General features: G+C 38.2%; 1 protein-coding gene across 1 annotated transcript; it reads left to right on the top strand.

The window, feature by feature from the left end:
• Nucleotides 1–12753: 12753 nt before the first annotated feature.
• On the top strand, nt 12754–21999 carry LOC113757843 (the record flags this gene model as incomplete). The annotated part of the gene is made up of 15 exons (XM_027300942.1): nt 12754–12819; nt 14298–14349; nt 14436–14506; nt 14896–15292; nt 15715–15876; nt 15986–16897; nt 16998–19623; nt 19717–20424; nt 20558–20702; nt 20800–21073; nt 21155–21251; nt 21334–21458; nt 21555–21633; nt 21731–21860; nt 21947–21999. Coding segments are annotated over exons 1-15 (5897 nt in total), but the record flags the coding sequence as incomplete, so codon positions are not given.
• Between the last annotated feature and the right edge of the window lie 82 nt (nt 22000–22081).

Raw genomic sequence — 22081 nt, 5'->3', positions numbered from 1 at the left:
CTACTACAGTCCTAACAATTCAAGCAATAAGCCCCAATATTTATCCAGTAACCAGTGAATAATTCCGAATCTCCAAAGAAAGTCAACATAGGGCTAAAAGTATAATGGACAAAGCAATCAGCGGGACCCCAGATTTATAATAGAATATCTCGTGAAGCAGCATTGGAAACAATGGACAGACCACTCCCAACAATTGAAGTAAATTCGTCCAATTTCAACAGGCAACACAAATGCCACAAATTCCACCCAATTCAACTACAGGAATCATCCAATCACCTCAAAATTGCAACAAGTGGCTCCAGATGGCCAATTAAATGCACAACTTCACCCACCCCAAAAGAATTAGCAATTCCAAGCTAGAATAATCTAACCAGTACCACTGGTGGAAATCACCCAAATATGCATAAGCTACTACCAAATATCACCGACTAACACTGAGAAATTGGGGGGCAAGTGTCGAATACCTCCACTGGGACTACCCCAGGCGGCAGACAGAGAAGCGGCGTTGAAGTTGGTGGTGGATGGCTGCGTCCGTGCGCAGAGCATGGCTGCTGGACAGAGGCTGCTGCACGTCCCTGTGGGCTCGTCGCCACTTGCGGAGGGAGTCGCGTGGGGCTTTAGCAGCGGCGGCGCAGAGGCTGGGCCGCGGCTTAGTGGCGCGCCGGGGTCGCGGGCTGCGCGCGATCTGGTGGAGAGCAGCGGAGAGCGGCGGCGGGGCGCGCGATTGAGTTGAGGAAGGGGGTGGCGCGCGGTGGAGTTTGAGATGGCGGTGGGCACGAGCGGCGGACAGAGCGAACAGAGGAGAAGAAAGAAAGAAAAGAGAAAGAAAGAAAAAGAAAGGAAAGAAAGAAAAGAAAAGAAGGAAAAAAAACTTTTTTTTTTGTTTGTTTTTGTTTTTGTTTTTTCTTGATAATTGAGAAATTTTTTTTTTTTTTTTTTTGATAATTGAGAAACCTAGCTACGGTTGAAAAATTCTCTCTCTTTTTTTTTTTTTTTTAATCCTTACCTTTCCCGCGAACGTGACGCGGGCACGCCATGAGGGCAAGAGAGCTCCCAGAAGTTCAGAAGTTCCTGATCGTGAGCTTCCTGCACGTCACCACGCGGGCACGTCATGAGGGCAAGAGAGCTCCCAGAAGTTCAGAAATTCCTGATCGTGAGCTTCCTGCGCGTCACCACGCGGGCACGTCATGATGGCATGAGAGCTCCCAGAAGTTTCTGATCGTGAGCTTCCTGCACATCACCACGCGGCCGTCATCACTTGTAAGGGCACCTATAATCAGCAAAACGAAATTAACACCAAAATCAGTCAATTCAAGGAACAGATTTTAAATAACAAATAACAATCACAAACAAACAATTAAAAGAAACAATTGGGTTGCCTCCCAATGAGCGCCTTTCTTTAATGTTTTTGGCTAGACATTATCATGTTTTGTTCACGGAGGATAAAATCTTGTGGCTCGTCTCATTGCTTCATCCTCTACATAGTCCTGATAGCCCTCATAGATGGAGTAATCTTTGAGCACACGAGCTACGGTCTTCCATGAACTAGTTGATGGCGCCAAGTAATCAAGCATTGATCGCAATTCTTCATCCACTCCTCCATCAAGAGCCTTCGACAGTTCAAGATATTTGACCATAGCTACTCTTAACTTATTTCTGCCATGAGACTCAAAAACTTCCGGTATAACAAAATCAATCTCATTAACAGAAATCATGGAATAAGAGTTAAGAAAATGCGGGTTAGGGAATGGAGGTGGTGTCACCACATTTGATGATTCTCACTGGATTCTTTCACTTCAACAGGTTGCGGTTGGGGTTCCATTTCTTCATTTTCAGCTTTTTTTTCAACTGCATCTGTAGATTTCTCTTCTTGAAAATCTTGCAGCTCGTCATCCTTGTCCTTAGGGATCACAGGCTCAGGCCCTTGAACCTCTTTCCCACTCCTTAGGATCATTGCGCTCACGTTCTTCGGATTTAACTCCGGTTGAGATGGCAGCTTCCCTTGGTTCTGGGACTCCAAACGGTTCATTCTGATGGCCAATTGACCTATCTGATTCCTTATGTCCTGCATTTCGGAGTCCGTCTTTTGCTGATTTTGCATAATAACTGCCTCCGTCCTTTGCTGATTTTGCGCCATGGTTGTCATCATTTGTTTCAGCATCTCCTCCGTAGATGAACCAGATTGAGGGGGCGGAGGTGGTCGGGGTTGGTATTGCTGCTCGTACCCTGACAGGGACGATGGTTGTTGAGACTCTTGCTGTTGAAAATCCATTGGCCCGGTTGCATAATCAAAACTGGAATTATCCCACCATCCTTGATCATACCCGCTTGAATAAGGGTCATACTGCATTTGATATTGGGGTGGAAAATCTCCTAAAGTATCAATTGGAGCACTTAGATTGTCTTGAAATGCGGGGCATGTGTCAGTTGAATAACCTGAGTCAAAATAAGTTCCACAATTTGCAACAGCCCATTGATCATTAGGAAAAACATGAGTCTCATAACCCCATTCAGGAACAAAGTCCGGTCTATCATCAAAATATGGAATGCTAGCAGCCATAAACTATAAAAAAAAAATGAGAAAAATAAATTTAAAAATGAGAACAAGGTGAACTCAAAAAGAAACCAAATTAATCTGACACCAGTCCCCGGCAACGGCGCCAAAAATTGACAGGTGCCGAACCTGTGCAATAATAAATACCTACTCGAGAAAAATACAGATTTTGTATATAGCGGTGAGCAGGGTCGAATCCACAGGGACTGGGGATAATTCGTTTCTTCTAGAGTCCAAAGTATGGGGGGGTTTTGGATTAAATGCTAACTAAATAACTTAACTGCAGAAAATAATTAATTAAAAGAAATGATTGGGGAAACTCTAGCCAAGGGTGTACTTCAGAAATGGTTCATGCACTGATCATTGATGCAAAAATTATCCCAACATTTATTAACAGATTAGTTATAGTTGTCATGCACGCGATAAACAACCAACCCTTCCTTAATTTATTGATAGCTAAGGTACGACCGTTAGCTATTTCCCTAACCCAAAAACAACCCCAGGTACGACCGTAGGATTTAATTTCTAGGTTGCATTAATAATTAGAAAGGCCCAATCCTGACTAACAAACACGCTACGAGGGTTTATTTAAGCCAGATCAAATATTCCCCTGACACAATTCCAATTATGCCAGTTGCTACTGGGATAGAGATAACGAACAATTACGGATTCAATTACCCCTATATAGCAAAATAGCCTGTATGAATAATTAATTATTGCGCACTAATCAATCATCCACACGCACTATAACGGTTAAAAGCAGGAAACATATGAATACCAATAAATGAAGGAGGCAATTAAAATAAATTAGATCTCACAGTAATTATTGAACCAAATCTTCAGTTGTCCCCTTGACTAGAAACACTTAACCACGCCTCATGAGAAACTCTCCCCGTTGGGGAATATTGTCGAACACCTGGCGTGTGTCAGAGGCCAGTCTCAGGAAAGAAAGAAAAGAAACTAAAACTAAACTAAAAGACTAAAACTTGAGATGTCCCTGCTACTCTACGTTATCCCTATTTAAGCAACAAGAGGAAGATGACTAAAGGCTATCTAGGTGGTCCCCACACATGTGGACAAAGCCCTCCAAGTACTTCTTGTTCCAAATCTCTTTCCCGTAGCTTTCTTTTAAGAGCCCAAATGACTAGATGCTTTCCACTAGCTTGTGGTCCCCCACCAATTCAAGGGCCCAAGAATTGAAACCCTTAGAAGTCTCCCTAATTTCCATAAAGTCCTTCCTTTTTTATGGTTTTCTGCTTCATTCCTGAAATTAAGTCCAGATACCAAATATGAGTAAATATTAACAATTAAGCAATATTTGGCAAGGATAAAAAGGGAGATTAATAATAAAATAACTAACAATTAACACCCTATCAAGTTATTAAACCCGGCCCGGCCCGGCGGTTCGACCGGTCAACCCGGTGAACCGGCCATTGAGCCGGGCCGGTTAGCTAATTGGATCGTTTTGACAACTAAACCGTTGACTTTTCAACGGACCGGCGGTTCAACCGGTCAAATCCGGAGAACCGTCCGGTTTTATAGGAAACCGGGTTTGCATGTTAAAAATGTTTGGAAGAAAGATGCTGGAGTGAAGCTTCGAACCAACGACTTCTTGTATTGAAGGAAATGCAACAACCGCCGCACCAACTGCTCACTTGTTTAACATTTAGTCTTTTTTTATATTATATATTAGACTTATTCTTATTTTAATTTTCCAAAACATAATTTATTTGGAATCTTTTAATAAATTTTATTACTCCCCAGACTCTATAAATTATGAAATGAATTTAAAAAATAACATATCACATAATTCATTCTAAAGGCAAATATCGTTCCTAATAATTCTTTGCATTTAAAATTCATAAATAAACTAGATAATTATACTTAGATAAAATTTTATTCTTGAAATTTGATGGATTACTAATTGCATTTAGGTTTTGTTAATTCTTATAAGAATTAATGATTCTATAATAAATTAGACTAATTGAGCATTTACTATGACATAATTTATTATAGTTTTAACCATATCAAAAATTATGAAACATAATATTTAAATATATTTCGTGACCCACCGGTTGAACCACTCACCCACTGGTTGAACCAGTAACCCGTTCACCCACCTCTTTCGCCGGGTTCCCCTCCGGGCCGGGTTTAATAACTATGAAGATGGCAGCTCCAATTCAAATCAGCTTAGAAAGTTACAGTTTCAAACCTTTTATCGTCACGGAGGGAATATATAAATTATAAACTCAAATTTTACATCAAAATTGTATTAGTTTATATTGAATGTTGTAAGAATTTCAAGATACTCAACAAGAACTCAACTTATGATGCTTTGGATCCGTTTAATCTGCCCTATACTTGGGAGAGAAGGCTTAATTAATTAACATAGAAGTTTTATAGAAGTTTTCCAGGGAAGGGTGTTTAGTCTTTAAAAAAAAAAAAAAAGTAGTTAGTGGTACCACTGGTGTGTTGGCGGTTGACATTGGTTCGGGGCATATAAAATTATTTTAATCTAATGTACTTAACAGAAAAATTACACATTTGAATTGCTATTTTTGAAAATTTTTATAGAGAAATCTACTGTAACAATTTGATATATGTAAAATAAAAAAGTAATTAAAAAATGTGTTTACAGAAAATGTTAAAATTTTTTTTTTTTTAAAAATCCAAATAAGATTACATGTATTTTGATGTGTGGATCACCGTTTCTATCTATTTTCCCTCTTTTGTTCCTCAATGATCATTTCTGTCTATACTTCCACTTTTCTTCCTCTTTCACCTTTTCTCTCCCGTCCCATTTTTCTTCCTCTTTTACCTCCTCTAGCTTCACCTTTTCTCTCCCCTCCCTTTTTTCTCCCTCCGATCCTTGACCTTTTTTAGGGGCATTTGGTGGATGGGTTTTGTTGGAATTGGATTCATCCAACACCGTGTTGCTTGGTCAAGACTCAAGCGGTTGCTAATGCCTGCTCCTCCTATTTTGTTTCAAGATAATATTCTTACTTATACATTAGCATATTATGCTTGCAGCATTAATCAAGATGAGGAATGATATAGCACCTTCCACCTGTGAATGTGCACCTTCAATGTCACACTTCCAGTTTGAAGCATTTGCTCCAATTGCTTTATGCAATTGTAACATTGAAGTTGAAAAAATCCGAACCAATTTAGGAGGCATTGGTTTATAAACCAATTCTCATGCCAATTATTTCATTAAAATTAAAAAGAAGAATTGTTAATACGAAGGCTCCCGACCCTTTTTTTCTCATTTCGTTTGGACCCGGTCAAATAGAGGCTAAATGCACAAGGCAGTGTGTACGTCTTTGGCAACCTGTTTAAGAAAAAAATTACAGGCTCCTTAAAGTGAGCTTGTGACGTGACAATTTGTTCAAAGTAAGCTATTTAGACATGCAACGCATATTCATAAAAAAAAAAAAGAGACTTATTGAGATAATATATTTAGGAAGCACTACACTACCATTTTAAAAGAGACTAATCTTTACAAGTTTAGGAGCAAAAAATAAAAGGAGGCAACAAAATAGAAAAAGAGACTTTACGAGGGGATCAAATTTTAGGGTATTGTCACTGATCATGATGATAGATATGTTTAATAAAAATTTGTGTTGAAAGAATTGCTCCATCCATGATCAAAGTTTAGCATAAAGTCACTGATCATGATTTCTAGATTAGATGCAATCAATTTTTAGAGTAAAGCCTTTTTTTTTTTTTGAGAATCAGCAACTATTTGTTAAGATATGCCTTGTGCAGGAGCAAGAAAACATTAGGAAGAAAATCATCCCACGAGCATTTACAGATGATGTCGTTTAGGCCATTAGATAGGCAGGTGCATTCTCACTAGTCTTGATGTGCACTCCTGATATACCTGATCAATCTTCACACGCATGGTGTTGTCTTGATGAACAAGATTGCTAATAATGGACAGATCAGTCTTTTATAAATGGTTAGAGATTTAACTGCAATTGGCTTGTCAAAAAGCCAAGCCAAATGCTAATACCTCTCCCTAATGATGTTTCAGACAATAGTAAAACATGAAGAAAACTCTCACGTGGACCCAATTAGAAAAAGGAGAAATAGAAAATAAATTATATCCTACTTTGTGTCACTGCTGTTTTAATATCAACAAATCCGTGTCCTTATCTTACCTAAACAGAGATATTAGAGGAAGAGCGACATACAAACATCATATACTTTTGAAATAAAAAAGATTAGACGTGTTTACATACATACATACATACATAAAAGAGACTAATTAATCTTTACAAGTTTAGGAGCAATTCTTTAAAAGAGAAGCAATTCTTTGTGCCTTAGCCTTAGAACTCATAAAATGATCTTCCTCCATCCTATGTCAGCTGATACAATTGTGTCCTGTTCTATAATTGCAATTCCAATTCCAATTCCAATTCTGACGGAGACACTTAACAGAGATTCGATTGATTTTTTTTTTTTTTTTTTTGCAAAGAAGGGAAAGCAAAGGACAACGAATAGTTACATCTTTTATTGTAGAGTAATTTTTGATGGGTAATAGGGTTACTGTGATAAACACACTTAAACAGAAAATCATGTTGCCATCAGCCCATCCCTGACTGCAAGTGTACGACCATTTTTTACTTTGTAACATGAAACATTTTTTCCTACGTTGATTCTCCCTTTAATGGAGGTAACATTTATTCGTTGCAATTAATCCATAAGAATAGGAAACAATAGAAACCCTATGGACACTCCTTGTTTATTAGAATGAATATGGACAATAATTCACTGAATTTACTAAACATTCAAGAACAGTCCAAAATATAACCGAAGCCCAAATACAGCGGCATATTCTTTTCCCCACTGGATTTGCTTAAAAAAAAAGCCCGAACGGTAGTGTATTTTGTAAGCAGACAAACTCTAAATTGATGCATTGGACCATAGACCAAAAGTTCGAGAGAAACCGACAAATACCAGTATGGTGCATGTGGCTATTGTGTATATCGGTAGCTACTCTGTGCATGGTGGATGTTAAACCTAATGGAATGAGCACGCCAAAGTCCATGAGTAAATTTGTCCAAATAGATGAGATAAAAAATCTTAAATAGCCATTCAACTATACAAACACCATATTCTTAGTGATCTTTCTTTCAAATTGACCACTTAACTCACCAAAATAGGACATTAGCTAGCTTTTATTCAAATTTTGTTATTATATCTACTATTTTCATTTGATTTCAAGGTTCTTGGAAATAATTCACAAGAACTTGAGCATATAATTTATATTTTTTTTGTTAAAACTTAAAAATTATAATATATTAAAGCAAATATTAAAGATTCTAATTTTTATTTTCTGTCAATTACAAAAAATCTAAAAATTGATCTTAAGAAATTGTCTTTATTTTTGGGACAGGAAATGCATATGGAGCTCATTCCGTTAGCATTAACAAAAATATTTGACGGAATGAGCACTAGTACACGGATTTAAGAGTTAAATAAATATATTGAAACAAAAAATATTTGAGTGGTCAAGAGTGTACCAGTGGAAGAGTTTAGTGGCCATCAAAGTTTTAGGTTTAGATTGAGAAGTTTAGTGGACATATTGACCTTAAATTTTGACACGTGATTTGCATGCGTTTGTTTTATTTTGTAAATTAAGAGCAAAATTTGACAAGATGACCAAAGATATACCAATTAGTTAGTTGAGTGACTGAATTGTGACAAAAAATAGTTTGATGATCAAAAGTAGACGCGGAAAATAGTTTAATGGGCGCCGAGATATTTTGCCCAAAAATTAATGGTACTAATTAGAAACACTAGAAAGAAAAATGACTACACTAAAAAACAAATCGGGGCAGGGCAACTCACTCTCCTGCTCCTTAGCCTTAATTTATTCAGGAAAGCAATCATCTGGGTTTATTTAATTGGAAAATGAAAAGCATTTTTATTTTGCTCAGGATGAAATTCCATAAGCATGTCTTCTGCCTGAACTTCTTTTCTGGTAATTATTAATGTTTGGTTACTCATCTTAATAGAATGCATGCGTAGCACACTATAATTTATGGTAGATAATAAACTTGTAATGGTGTCTTCACAGATTTCAAGTGGTGTGAGTATCTTGACTATCATAGGAATTAAGACTTTGACATGCTCTGAGGTTCTTCGCAAATTTTCTAATTGGAGAATGCAAAAGAGGATTCTCTGGTTCTAGAGCAAAGTGAACATAAAACACAAGACGTACCTTATTGCATCTTCATCACATAGTCGACGAAGTTGGGGTTCTGATCATCGCCATTATTATTAGGTGGCCGGACGGTAGGCCGGGAGGGCTGCTCCTCAAGTTGAGATGCTGCACTAGGTTGGAGTTGGACTTGTACGGTTGGCAACTGTGGTGGGAGTTGTTGGATTTGCACGGTTGGCAACGGTGGTGAGAGGAGTTGGGCGGCCCTGTTTCTAGACTCCCACCATTTCCATACCCTGAAGCCCTTAGCGAACTCCATCAAGGTGAAGAAGCAGATGATGGCTGCTAAAGCCTGAGTTCGCCCAAAATTTCTGAGACGGGTAAATCTCCGGAAGAAATCTTCTCAATGGGTTCGCTGCCGGTGTTGTGTTGTGTTTACATAGTCGCACAAGCATTTACAATCCATGTGAAATTCAGGTCCGGATCCAGGTTCGGGAAAGGATTTTGACTGACCTGAATGTCGCTTCCGTCCAGATGACCGCGACATGGATGAAAGGTTCGAATTCAGGTCCGGGTGACCGCGACACGGATGAAAGGAATTCAGGTCCGGATGACCGCGACCCAGACAGACAAATCTTAGTTCTCTTCAAGCGATTAACTGGAGTCGATTCTCTTTCATGAGAGTATCCTTGAGCCCAAGGATTAGCCCATAGCACGATTTTGCTCCTAGCCCAATGAATCTAAAGTCATATTCCAGACATGATCACGGCAAATTTTTGACATGGGACAAATTGGAGTATCACATTTACCTCTTTAAGGCTTTTGCATTCCCGCGGAACCTAATCAAAATCCAAACTATCACCTGCTTTGATTAGTAAATTTTGCTGTTACTATAATTTGATGAATGAATTGGAAATATAGTGTTTTTGTTCCTACATTGGCCTTCATATTCTTCGTTGAAGGCATATAATTTGCCTTTTTTTTTAATAAAAATTTATCAAGATTACTGGAAAGTTATAGAAATTAAGCATATAATTTCAACAACTGTTTTGGTTGAAAATACAATAAGATAAATTATCTCTAGACACATGATATACATAATTTGCAGATAAACTTTAATTTTATGAATTGTTTTATATAACCTACTAACTATGGAGATTGCTTTTTAAAACAAGTAAATTTAATACAGTACCTTCTTCCAATCTTTTGGCATTAAAACCACAAGACAAGAAATTATTCCGTAATATGATAGCATGAAAAGAAAATTTAAGGATTTTGAAGAGCTTATGGGTCTTCAAAACTTGACAAAATATCAAACATGACGAAAGCACTCGGGCTTAAATCCAATTATTAAATCCCTGATTCATTTTATGCGGTCAACAGCACAGCTGCCAAATATATGAGTGTGTATTGAATTTAGGGCAGGAATCGCTGCTACAGAAACTATCCATGAAGGGTTAAGAGTCAAGATTGGTCTAAGAAAGAAAATATAAGACTCAAATTACATCATGTATAGCATTTTCGATGCCATGTATGAGACAGACACATAAAAATTTTGTTCTAAGATGATAGAAGGCCTTGATTTTGTACATCCACTGCATTATTGCTCTACCATTAATTATGCAAATAGAAGTTGGTGTGCCCTAGTGTATGATTATACATTATAATGTCTTCAAGTGAATAAGGTTATATGGGACTTTTGAGTAGTGCTCATAACCGTAAAAGATAACTGACTAGATTTGACTGTAGAGTTGACAAGAGTCACCTGAATGGTATCTAAAAAAATTGAGTTTTATGTCACAAAAATTCGACTTTGATCTTGAATTCAAGTTTCCTTCGAGAGGTCTCTTTATTCCTTCAAGGGAGGGAATAAAGTGAATCATGGCTATTTACACCCAAAAAAACAAAAGTCGTAGAAAGTCTATCATGGTTAGCAATTCTAGTTATTCCTATCCACATCCTTTCTTATTTTGTTGCATGCACCGCAATAAATCCAATGATGAGGTGCAGAATTGTAAAGGTCTATGTATTGACATTCCAATTCTATGTTCTCCATTTTTTTTTTCAAATGTTTCAGTGCCATCAATCCAATAATAGGCTTTAGACTCTGAACAGGAAAGATGCATCATCTTCTATATAATTATAAATTCAATCGTAGCACATTCTCTGACCTTCATTTTCCAGTGGTAAAATGACTGCACCGGACTAGGGTTGCATGCTTTATGACCTTTATTTTCCAGATAGGATGACACAGTTTACCGTTGAACTTTCAAGATCAAGATTTTGCCTAAAAGTATTCTAGGCTTGTCTGCTGTCAATAATACTGTGACAGATAAACTCAGGGAGGATGATTGCTTTATGGACTTGGATATAAGGGTGCTCCTAGTGGTGCAAGATGTTAGAATGACTCATTAATCAATTGGGCATTGGTTAAAACTTGTAAAAAGAATGGTTACATAATTCACATCTTGGAATCACAATATCAGATGGTGTATTATTGGTTTGTCTGTAAGGATCCATTTTGGTGGCATTCTTGGCTTGTTGGATGAATTTTATGGTGAACGCAATTAAAAGGTCTCTTGTAAAGGGATCGGATCATCCATCATACTCAAACCCTATTGAACTATATATATCTTCCTCCTTAAACTAATAAGAGATACATCAGCAGTCTAGGCAGTTTGGAGTTAATGATCAATTATTATCCCTTGTTCCATTAATCCATTTCCCTTTTCCCCATCTTAGTACTAGTTCAACCTGAAACATCTCATATCCACAGCCTTTCTTGTTTCCTTTAGTGCACTTCAATAAATCCATTAATGAGGTGAATAACTGGAAAGATCTAATTTTTGCGAGTCCAATCCTTTTCTTATTACCTTTTTTTTCTTTCTTTATTTTAAAAAAATGAAAAAAAAGGAAAGGAAAAAAAGGTCAGTGCCATCAATCCCATAACAGGCAGGCTTGTAAACAAAAAAAGATCCACTTAAATATAGATAGCATACAATTTAAGAAAGGAAAAGTCAAACATAGTAGTACTAGTCTTTAAAGGAATTATAATCCTGGCATCTCCTCCAACAGGCAACAACAGCGTGGTCTCTGTTTGCCCTGTTTTACATGCAGTCGTCCAATGCATATAAAACAGTAGTACTTGCTAAAAAACTGAAAATGAAAAGACAAAGTGGAAAACAGAATTTTAACTTATCAGAGGCAGAAAAACAAACGGCAGAGATGTTTAATCGCATGCATCAGAGGATCATGCTGCAGTAATCCCGTTAAACCCTGTTTCAGATATATCTCTAAGTTAACAGACATTATGGAACCAAGATAAAGCGAAACATTCCAGAAAGAAAGAGAAAATTCACCAGTCACGCAGAGAACGATTGGCAAGGATTATTATAGTGAATCCAATGAAGAAGAGGGCGACGGACATCTGCTTGAGCGGGGGATGAAGGGTCATCCAGATGGCCAAGAGAAGCACAGCAGCGCAGAAGAAAATTGCAGCGTGCTCCATGACACGAGATGCCTTGTGGTAATGGCGACGTATGTAAACAGATACCAACAAAGCTAAGAAGGCCAGCTCGAAAGCCATGCAGAACCAGGGAAACGTTGAAGCTACAGGGAGACTTGCACGAGATTGGAGAGCTTGCAAGATGACGCTAATGGCCGAAACAAGCTCCAATAACCAGCAACGCCCACTGCATGTTCATCACGTTGTGAACCAATGCAAATACGTGTATTCCGGGATAGCAATTAAACATCTACATTAGGCAGCTGATGTAGAATGGACTTGGATTATTTTTCACTGCAACGGATGTCAACATGGCCACTATGAATGCCATGGCGTCAAAGAAAATCCCAACATGATCTAGAACAAGAGCTGCAACTTTGTAACGGCGCCTGATAGATACGGAGACCAGCAAACCAAGGAAAGAACTCCATAGTCATGCAAGACTAGCTAAAACTTTGGGGAAGCAGCTGGTCAGAAGCAGGGAGAGCTGCACCAATTGCTGTAACATAAATTCTGTGACTAGCAATGGCCATTGCATCCTTATCAGATCATAATCAATGGCGGCTAGAGGAGGACGAGGACGAGGATTCGGTGCCTCTTCCTCAATGATGGGCTGCTCCTCGGTCTCGGTTGCTGCCAGATGCTGCTGCTTTCGACCTTAAGAGTGTGAGATTGTGATGAGTGCTATGGAGTGGGGGTACTGTCCTCCCAAATATGCAGCTGCGTGACGAGCCTGATGAAGAAATTAATGAAGGTAAGAATGATTTCTGCCCACATTGTCATTGAGACAATATTAGTCCAACGAAGTAACGGCAGCAAAATTACTTTCCGAGAGTTTGGGAAGAAGAAATGTTTGTCTTGGAAGGTTTCAAGTGCTCTTTACAAATATGTATAAAAGAGGGAATGCCATGCCCGAAGAGTTTGTACTGTTGGTGATGTGGCAAAACGTGATTGGTTGGAGAGTGTTCGTCCAGCTTGATCTCCAATTGCTTTGCTTTCGGGTTTTGTTGTTTGATATTTAGTTCTCAGTAGACTGAGACTATAAGGCCTCGTTTTCATCATCAGCCTTTCTTTCTTGCTTTCTGCTATATATTTATATAATATAATAATAAATAATAATAACAGTATACACATGGACAGGAAGATTAGAAAAGTATTGCTACTGTGAGAGGCAGAGAGTGGTAAGAGTAGTTGTTATGAGCAGTTGTGACATGTCTTCTTGAATGATAAAGGTTAGGTGGTCATCGGCTGAATAAAGGGAAAGTGCAATGACATTTTTACCCTGATTATTATGTTGCTATTACGGATCCTGCATTAGAGGCCATGTTGTATTCAATGGCCTCTTAGTGTAAATTTTGCTTTGAAAACGCTGTGGACTGCTGACAAAGAATGACTTGCCACTCTTTCTTCTTTGCTTTCGGCTGATGATGATGGCGAGATTCATGACAAATTTTACGTACATTCTTGTTAGGTGGTCATCGGCTGAATAAAGGGAGAGTGCAATGACATTTTTACCCTGATTATTATGTTGCTATTACGGATTCTGCACTAGAGGTCATGTTGTATTCAATGGCCTGTTAGTGTAAATTTTGCTTTGAAAACGCTGTGGACTGCTGACAAAGAATGACTTGCCACTCTTTCTTGTTTGCTTTCGGCTGATGATGATCACCAGATTGATGACAAATTTTACGTACATTCTTGGTAAGGTCATCGCCATTTTCCCGTTGCACTTTGGAAGGCCTGCATTATGATCAGTGCTGTTTGTATTAGCCTTACTTGTTCTTCTCTTTTCTTTCATGAGCGATGAAGTAGTCTTTTTCCTGCTTATTTTCCTGACCTTCCTCTGTATCTGTGCAACTTTCGCTTAGGTATTGGTACGTATGCTCTGCTGCATGTTATGAATTTCGTATTGGCTTTTCCTCTTTGTTTTGTTTCCTGTTCACGCTTCTTTTTTTCTCTTTCTCGCCATTTTATATTACGCTTGTATTTCTTTTTGGAATCTTTTTCTTTCTCTTGCTTACAAGATCCTCTGCTGTGCATGCCTTTTGAATCCTTCTGTTGTTTTGTAGCTTTTATTGTCTTCTTCGGATTCTCCTGTCAGTTCCTGCCTTTTTTGTTCAGGTTAACCTCTTTTTTGTTAGCTCCTCTCTAGTGTACTTTGTCTCATGTAACATTGTTGCTCACTTTTTTGTCTCTTGTTTTCACAGCAACCGCTTCTGTGCATCTCGTTGTTGCTACTTTATTAGCTGAGGTGTGGGTGCTTGCCTGTTTGTCTCAGGTGATGTTATTTCCCTTCTTCTCCTTTTTGTTTGACTTTCTCTTACTATGTTCCTGTACTGTTACCTTGCTTGCTTTTAGTGTGCGCTGCAATGTTTTTTTCCCCTCTTCTAATGAACCATGCAGTTCTTTCCTCTTCTCTTTTTGTTGCATGCTGCTGTTTTTGCGCTTCCTTTCGTCCATGATTTCCGTTTGCTTGTGCGCTTTCACTGCCACATTCTTGCTCTATGTTTTTATGCTCACCAGTTGTATGATATTGCGTTTTTGAGCCTTTATTTTTTTATTCCTTATTGCTAATCTTCGTCTTGCCATGTTTGCTTACTTAGTTACTGCTTCCTTCCTTAGTAATTGGAATTAGTTGCTTCTTCCTTACTTAATATCTGGAATTAGATGGATAGAAACGCCTTGCGCCGAAAAAAATATGCAGAAATGGAACCTGCCAAGAAAGCTGCATTTTTACGTTCTCTGCGAGAGGCTAGAGCCGAGAAGAAAAAACAAAAACTTACTCTCTCTCGCGTTCAAAACATTCCGCCTACTTGTGTGGTATCTGCTGTTAGTTTCTCGTATGGTCATGATAGACCTTCTGGTAGTGATGATCGAACTCGTTTGGTTTCTGGTGGCCTGGAACAACGAGATTGCTTGGTTCCAGTTGATAGTGTTATTACAGCCGGTGGAGAGTTGCGCTGCATTCCTCCTGATGTATCTAACTTTCTCAATGATGATACTTCACCATGTTCTTCTAAAAAAAAAAAAAAAACCTCCGTGTCTACACCGTCTCTTAATGAAGGTATTTTTTTTATTATCTTATTCTGCTGCTAGATTTGATTTTTCTCCTTTCGCGTTATTGCTACTTCTCTGCCTTCCTATTCCTATTGATTACTATACGCTCAGACGGGTTATGTCCATTTTAGATTATAGCACCTTCGCCTTCTTCAGCTTATATTTCCCACAATTGACAATTCTATTTTCCAAATATTGGCCTCTTAGTAAAAAAACACATCGTGCATTACTAAGTACTTCCAAAGCTTCGACTTCCTTTTGGTGCAATCTGTCTTAAACGTTCCTTGTTCAGCTCTCTCTAGGCTATACCTTGTAGCCTGATTACTTGTTCCTTGGGCTCCTCAGCATATTTCCCCTGTTAGCTAAATGCACGTATATAGATCCCTGCCAACCTTTGCCAGTCGTCTTATTGAATTTTATTATCCACAGAGACCTCTTCTTTTCCAAGAAGGCAATTTAACCAGCCTACAGCGAACTCTGCTCGCCAGGGAAGGAAAAATAATAGGAATACTTCTCTTGATCTGCCATCTAGACTTTCTACACGTACCAAGAAACGTAGTAGTTCTTCCGCTCCGAGAACAGAGAATGCAGGTTCAGCATTGTTTCTTGCTTAACTTTGTCTATGTTTAGCCTGCATTCTACACTATTTATACACAGCCTTAACTCAGCCTGTCCATCGAACGCATGCAAAACTTTACAGGGAGAAAGCGGAGGCGTGGTCAGCCACAGCTTTCGCTCATAAACAAGATTCCTAATGTGTCTTTGCCTTTGCCTGATGCTCCTCATTGTGACCATTGTGGAGCAAAAAGATTCCATTTGGAACCTCCTAATTTTTGCTGCTCTGGAGGAGAAATTTCTGTTGTCGCTCCTCCTATGCCTTATGATTTGAAGCGCTTGTTCATTGGTAGCGATGAGGAAAGCTTCCATTTTAGAAATAATGCTCGCACTTACAACAATAACTTAGGCTTCACATCATTTGCTGCTAAATATGATTCTGAACTAACAAAGAACACAAAAGGTGTTTACACTTTTCGTGTTCAGGGTCAAGTTTATCATTTTCTTAATGGCCTTATTCAGTCAGACAATAGACCATCCGGCATTCAGATGTACTTCTTTGACACTGATGAAGAATTAGCAAAGAGGATTGCTGCCTCTGATAAGTTGCGAGAAAGCACATTAAGACTCCTTATGCGCATTCTTAGTGACAATCCTTATGCTAGGTTCTTCAAAAATCTTAGGCATGTTCCAAACATTGACAGCCTGAACATTGTACTTAATTGTTATCCCACCCTTGATCAGCGAGTCTATAACCTTCCTTGTGCGTCCCAAGTTGCAGCGATATGGACTGAAAATCAAGATGAAACAGGCCATACGGGAGCTCACATTCAGGTTTATACGCATTCAAATAGCAGCTATAGAATTAGACATTACTATGGTTGCTATGACCCATTGCAATACCCTATTCTGTTTCCCCGAGGTGAATGCGGATGGCACCCTGGAATTAAAAGAACTCGAAAAAGAAAGAGAAAAGAGGACTCCTGTGAGGAAAATATTGATATTCATCCTTCTTCGATTGATTCCGCATCAGCTTTAATAAATCGTGAACAAAGAGGCAAGTTTAATATTGCTGCTTCAAAACAGTTGAGTCCAGCCATTAGTTTTACATTGTAAAACATCATCAAACTAAATAATTGCTCACCCTTTTTTTCTAGCTGCTGATCGTGCAAAAACTGAAGAAGACACGGTGTCAGCTAGAGAATACTATTGTTACAGATTTCAGATCAGGGACGATGATCAATCAATGTTGTTACACTCACTTAGATTGCTGCAACAATATGCAGTAGATGCTTATGTTAAGATTGAGACGTCTAGGCTTGATTTTCATCGAAACCGACAAAACAACATTCGTTCAGAGGTTCTTCAAGGAGTTCTGGACAGTATTTCTATAGGCCAGACCAGTGCTTCTAAAGTTGGTCGTAGAACGATATTACCGGCTTCGTTTATAGGTGGCCCGAGGGACATGAGACGACGCTATCTTGATGCAATGTCCCTTGTGCAAAAGTATGGAAAACCAGACATTTTTCTTACTATGACCTGCAACCCAGCGTGGAAGGAAATTCAGGATAATTTACAGTACCACGAAAAACCTCAAGATAGACCGGATCTTCTAGCTAGAGTCTTTAGAGCCAAATTTGAATTGCTTAAATCTGAAGTTTTGAACAAGCAAATCTTTGGAGAAGTTGCAGCATGCGTCTATGTGATTGAGTTCCAAAAACGTGGCTTCCCACATGCGCATTTGCTGTTAATTTTGAAGCCTGAATACAAGCTCCTAAATCCAGAGTCATATGATAGAGTGGTCTGTGCTGAAATACCTGATCGTTCTAAGCATCCTCATCTATATTCCCTTGTTATAAAGCATATGATTCATGGCCCTTGTGGTGCTATGGATAAAACTTGTCCTTGTATGAAAGATGGTCATTGTAAAAGTCGCTATCCAAAGAGTTTTTGTGTCCAAACGAGTCATGCTGAAGATAGTTATCCGCAGTATAGAAGGAGGGATGATGGGAGAAAAATAAAAGTCCGAAGGCATACTCTCGATAACAGATGGGTCGTGTCTTATAGTCCCTATCTGTTAGCTACATTTGACTGCCATATGAATGTAGAAATTTGCTCGACTGTTAAATTGGTGAAGTACATGTATAAGTATGTTTTCAAAGGACATGACTCAATCAGCTTTAAGATCGTCTCGCAGCATGCTCCTGATGACACTGATGAAATAAAGGAATTTCAGCAAGGTAGATGGATTTCACCCCCTGAGGCATTCTGGCGCATTTTTGAATTCCGCTTAAGTGAAATAACTCCAGCGGTCTATACTCTTCAGATCCATCTGCCGGACCAACAGTTTGTTTCTTTCAACAAAAATTCAGACCTGTTGCAATTATTGAGAAAGGTTGATTTTTCCAAAACCATGTTGACTGAATTTTTTCATATGAACACAACAAATGTGGTTGCACAGAATCTTAGATGTCTTTACAGGGATTTCCCTCAATTTTTTGTTTGGTCTCCTAAATATAAGAAGTGGACTGAAAGGAAGCGTCGAAAAGTTATAGGTAGAATGGTTACTGTTAGTCCAGCAGATGGAGAAAGATACTACCTGAGACTTCTTCTAAATCATGTTCATGGTCCAACTTCCTTTGATGACATTTTGACGGTTGCTAATCAAAAGTTGAATTCCTTTAGGGAAGCTGCTCTAGCTTTAGGCCTTTTGCAATCCGATACTTATATAGAGGATACACTTCAGGAAGCTGCGACCTTCCAGATGCCGTCTTCCTTAAGATTGCTATTTGCCACTTTGCTTGTTCATTGTTCTCCAGTAAATCCTCGGTTGCTCTGGGAAAAATTCTGCCATGAACTCTCTGCAGATTATCAGCACCAATACTCATTTTCTACCCTTGCTTCTTCAGAGATCACCACAAGAGTCCTACAAGACATTAACAGCTCGTTGGAGCAGATGGGAAAGAAAATTACTGATTACCAATTACCTTTGAATGATTTCGATTCCCCTTCTCATGAACGATTGACAAAGGAGATCGAAAATGAAAGAGGTTTACATGTTACTTCAGAGGATCTGTTACTCTCTTTCAAATTAAACTGTGAACAGAAAAATGCTTATGACTTGATTCTTACTGCATGTTTTTCTCCTCACGGTGAAGCTTTCTTTATTGATGGCCCAGGAGGCACTGGCAAAACTTTCTTATATCGATCACTACTTGCTACATTAAGATCGCGGGGTTACATTGCCATTGCTGTAGCCACTTCTGGCATTGCAGCATCTATTCTTCCTGGAGGAAGAACAGCACACTCAAGATTTAAGATACCATTAGACTTTTCAAAGAATAAAACTTGCCAACTCAGCAAACAAAGTAGTGTTGCCAAGTTGCTTTTAGAGTGTAAACTTATCCTTTGGGACGAAGCATCGATGGCTAAGCGAGAGACTATTGAAGCATTTGACGATCTGCTTAAAGACATAATGGATTCTGATTTGTCTTTTGGAGGAAAAGTTATAGTTTTTGGTGGAGATTTTCGGCAAACTTTGCCAGTTATTGAGCGAGCAACAAAGCAAGTCCTCATAGAATCAAGCTTTCCTAACTCTGTTCTCTGGTCTCAATTACACAAGCTGAAACTCAGTCAAAATATGAGAGCCATGTTAGATCCTGCTTTTTCTGAGTTCTTATTAAGAGTAGGCGAGGGAAGAGAACTCGTAGATGCAAACGGCGAAATCACTTTATCACCTGATATAGTTATTCCATATTATGATAAAGAACAATCTTTAAACAGGTTAACAAGTTACATACACTTGCACCTTATCTATCTAATTCCTCTTTTTCTCTATGCCTTTTACTGATTACAGCTATTTATAATTCTAAGCAGGTTAGTTGAAAGTGTTTTTCCAGATTTGGAGCTATATTCTAGAGATCCTTATAGGATGATAAATAGATGCATCCTTGCTCCAAAAAATAGCTCAGTTGATGAGCTCAATGAGCTATTGATAAACAAATTTCCTGGAAATGTTCATGTTTATATCAGTTCAGATCGTACTGTGGAGCAACGACACCAAGGCGACTATGAAGATTTTCTAAATTCTCAAAATCCGAAAGGGCTTCCTCCTCATAAGTTGCTGCTAAAAAAAAACTGTCCTATTATGCTTTTAAGGAATTTAAATCCTAATGAAGGATTGTGTAATGGCACAAGGTTGATATGTAGAGAACTTAGCTTGAATATCATTTCTGCAGAAATTGTGTTTGGCACTCATGCAGGGAAAAAAGTCTTCATCCCAAAAATACCTCTTCAGACCTCTGACAATGAAAGGAATGGGATTCCGTTCATAAGAACTCAATTTCCTGTCCGCCTTTGTTTTGCATTAACTATTAATAAAGCACAAGGACAAACTCTAGACTATGTTGGCCTTTACTTGCGTGAACCTGTTTTCTCCCACGGGCAACTATACGTCGCACTTTCTAGAGCTAGAACTGCTGCTGAACTTAAGGTTCTTCTTGTTCCTGGAACGTTTGATGAGAAAAAGATTGACTGCAAAACTAGGAATGTTGTCTTTAATGAAATTTTCCATTTGACTCAGCAGTAAAGAATCTGCCTCGTTTAACTATATATTGGAATGAGGTGCACATACAAATTTATTTCTCTTTGACCAATATACTGTTACACTTAACTTGCCTATTTGTATTTACTTATGTATATTTTGATCTTCATGCAGAATGACTAACTTACTGCCTATCCGAGATATTGTCCCTTTCATGAAGAATTGGAGTTGCATCATCACTGTTCAAGAAAAACAGCAAATCACTGACTCGAAGGGAACACCAACAAAGAAGCAAAAATTTATCTTCTATGATGCAGAGGTTAGTAAAGCTTTCTATCCATTTTCTCACGTTACCTTGTAATAACAAGATATTCTGTTTTTTAGGTAATTGTGAATTTACCAATTGTATCTCGCAGGGATCAAAAGTCGAAGCAATAATCTTCAATGCTGATATTGCTAAAATGAGTCCACTCTTACGTGTTTATAGAAAGTACAAGATCACAAATGCTGAAGTCAAACCTATCCCAGCAAAATTTCAGACAGCTGAGCTTACTATCCAATGGGTGATCAGCACTAAAACTGTCATTGAAGATATAAATGATGATGCTAATGAAATCATGCCCGTGAAATTCAGCTATACAAAATTTACTGATTTGATGCATTATATGGATGACAGAAATAAATCAGTTGGTAAATATCTGAGCAGATTCATATCGCTGTACTTACAATGTTATTACTGTTTCTTCCATTATACTGATTCTCTATTTACAGATGTGCTAGGAGTTGTGATTGCTGCTCTAGACAGGAAGACATTAAATAGAAACTCAAAAGAATCAAACGTTCAAAAATTTGTCCTTCTTGATGAACAGTGAGTATCTCATTTCTTATCCTTATCGTAAAGCCAAATTAAGTTATTACCTATTTATTACTTATATTAATAATTATTACAGATCACAGACTGTATTGCTGTCTTTATGGGATGATTTTCTTGCTAATGAAGGACAGGAACTACTGTCTAACCTTCACAGCTATCCTGTCATTATTGCACGGAGAATTAAAGTGAATAATTACAATGGTACTTTTTGCTTTTGTATTTTTTTATTATTTGTTCACATTGTCAAATATACCTTTCACAAGGTCTGTCGACATAACATTAATGATTTTTCTATAGGAGTTGCATTGGGTACTTGGTTTGATTCTGTCATACTTGTTGATCCGCCTATACAGGAAGCAAGGGAGCTAAAGAACTGGTATATCGTGCTTCGATATCCTGTCTCTATATCATAAAACATCAGCTGCACATGATTTACCCTTCTTACATTCTTTCTGCAATTTTTCCTTGTACAGGGCACTCAGAAATTCTAAAATAATTGCAGATGTTCTTGACAAAAGAGATTACATGAAGTATAACCCTACAATTTCTCTCAAAGTTGATCAAAAAGCTACCTTGATTTGTAATGTTAATCCTTCACAGAAGGTGTTAAAACAACTTATCCCATTTTTCTTTACAATTTACTGTTGCCGTAGTTATATATTTTTTGCTTCTGGTTATTAATATTGCAGACAACTTGGGTGAGGGCACGCTTCTACTTTGAACACATATTCCAAAAATACTGGTATATGAGTTGTAAGAATTGCTATCGAGCCACTGCAGCAGATTATCAAGTTGAATTTACCTGCAACTCGTGCAAGGAGAAG

The sequence above is a fragment of the Coffea eugenioides genome, unplaced genomic scaffold, assembly GCF_003713205.1.
Source record: "Coffea eugenioides isolate CCC68of unplaced genomic scaffold, Ceug_1.0 ScVebR1_3357;HRSCAF=4558, whole genome shotgun sequence".
NCBI classification, from domain to species: domain Eukaryota; kingdom Viridiplantae; phylum Streptophyta; class Magnoliopsida; order Gentianales; family Rubiaceae; genus Coffea; species Coffea eugenioides.
Note: the sequence above shows the minus strand (reverse complement) of the source record. Positions and strands in the feature narration are given on the sequence as shown.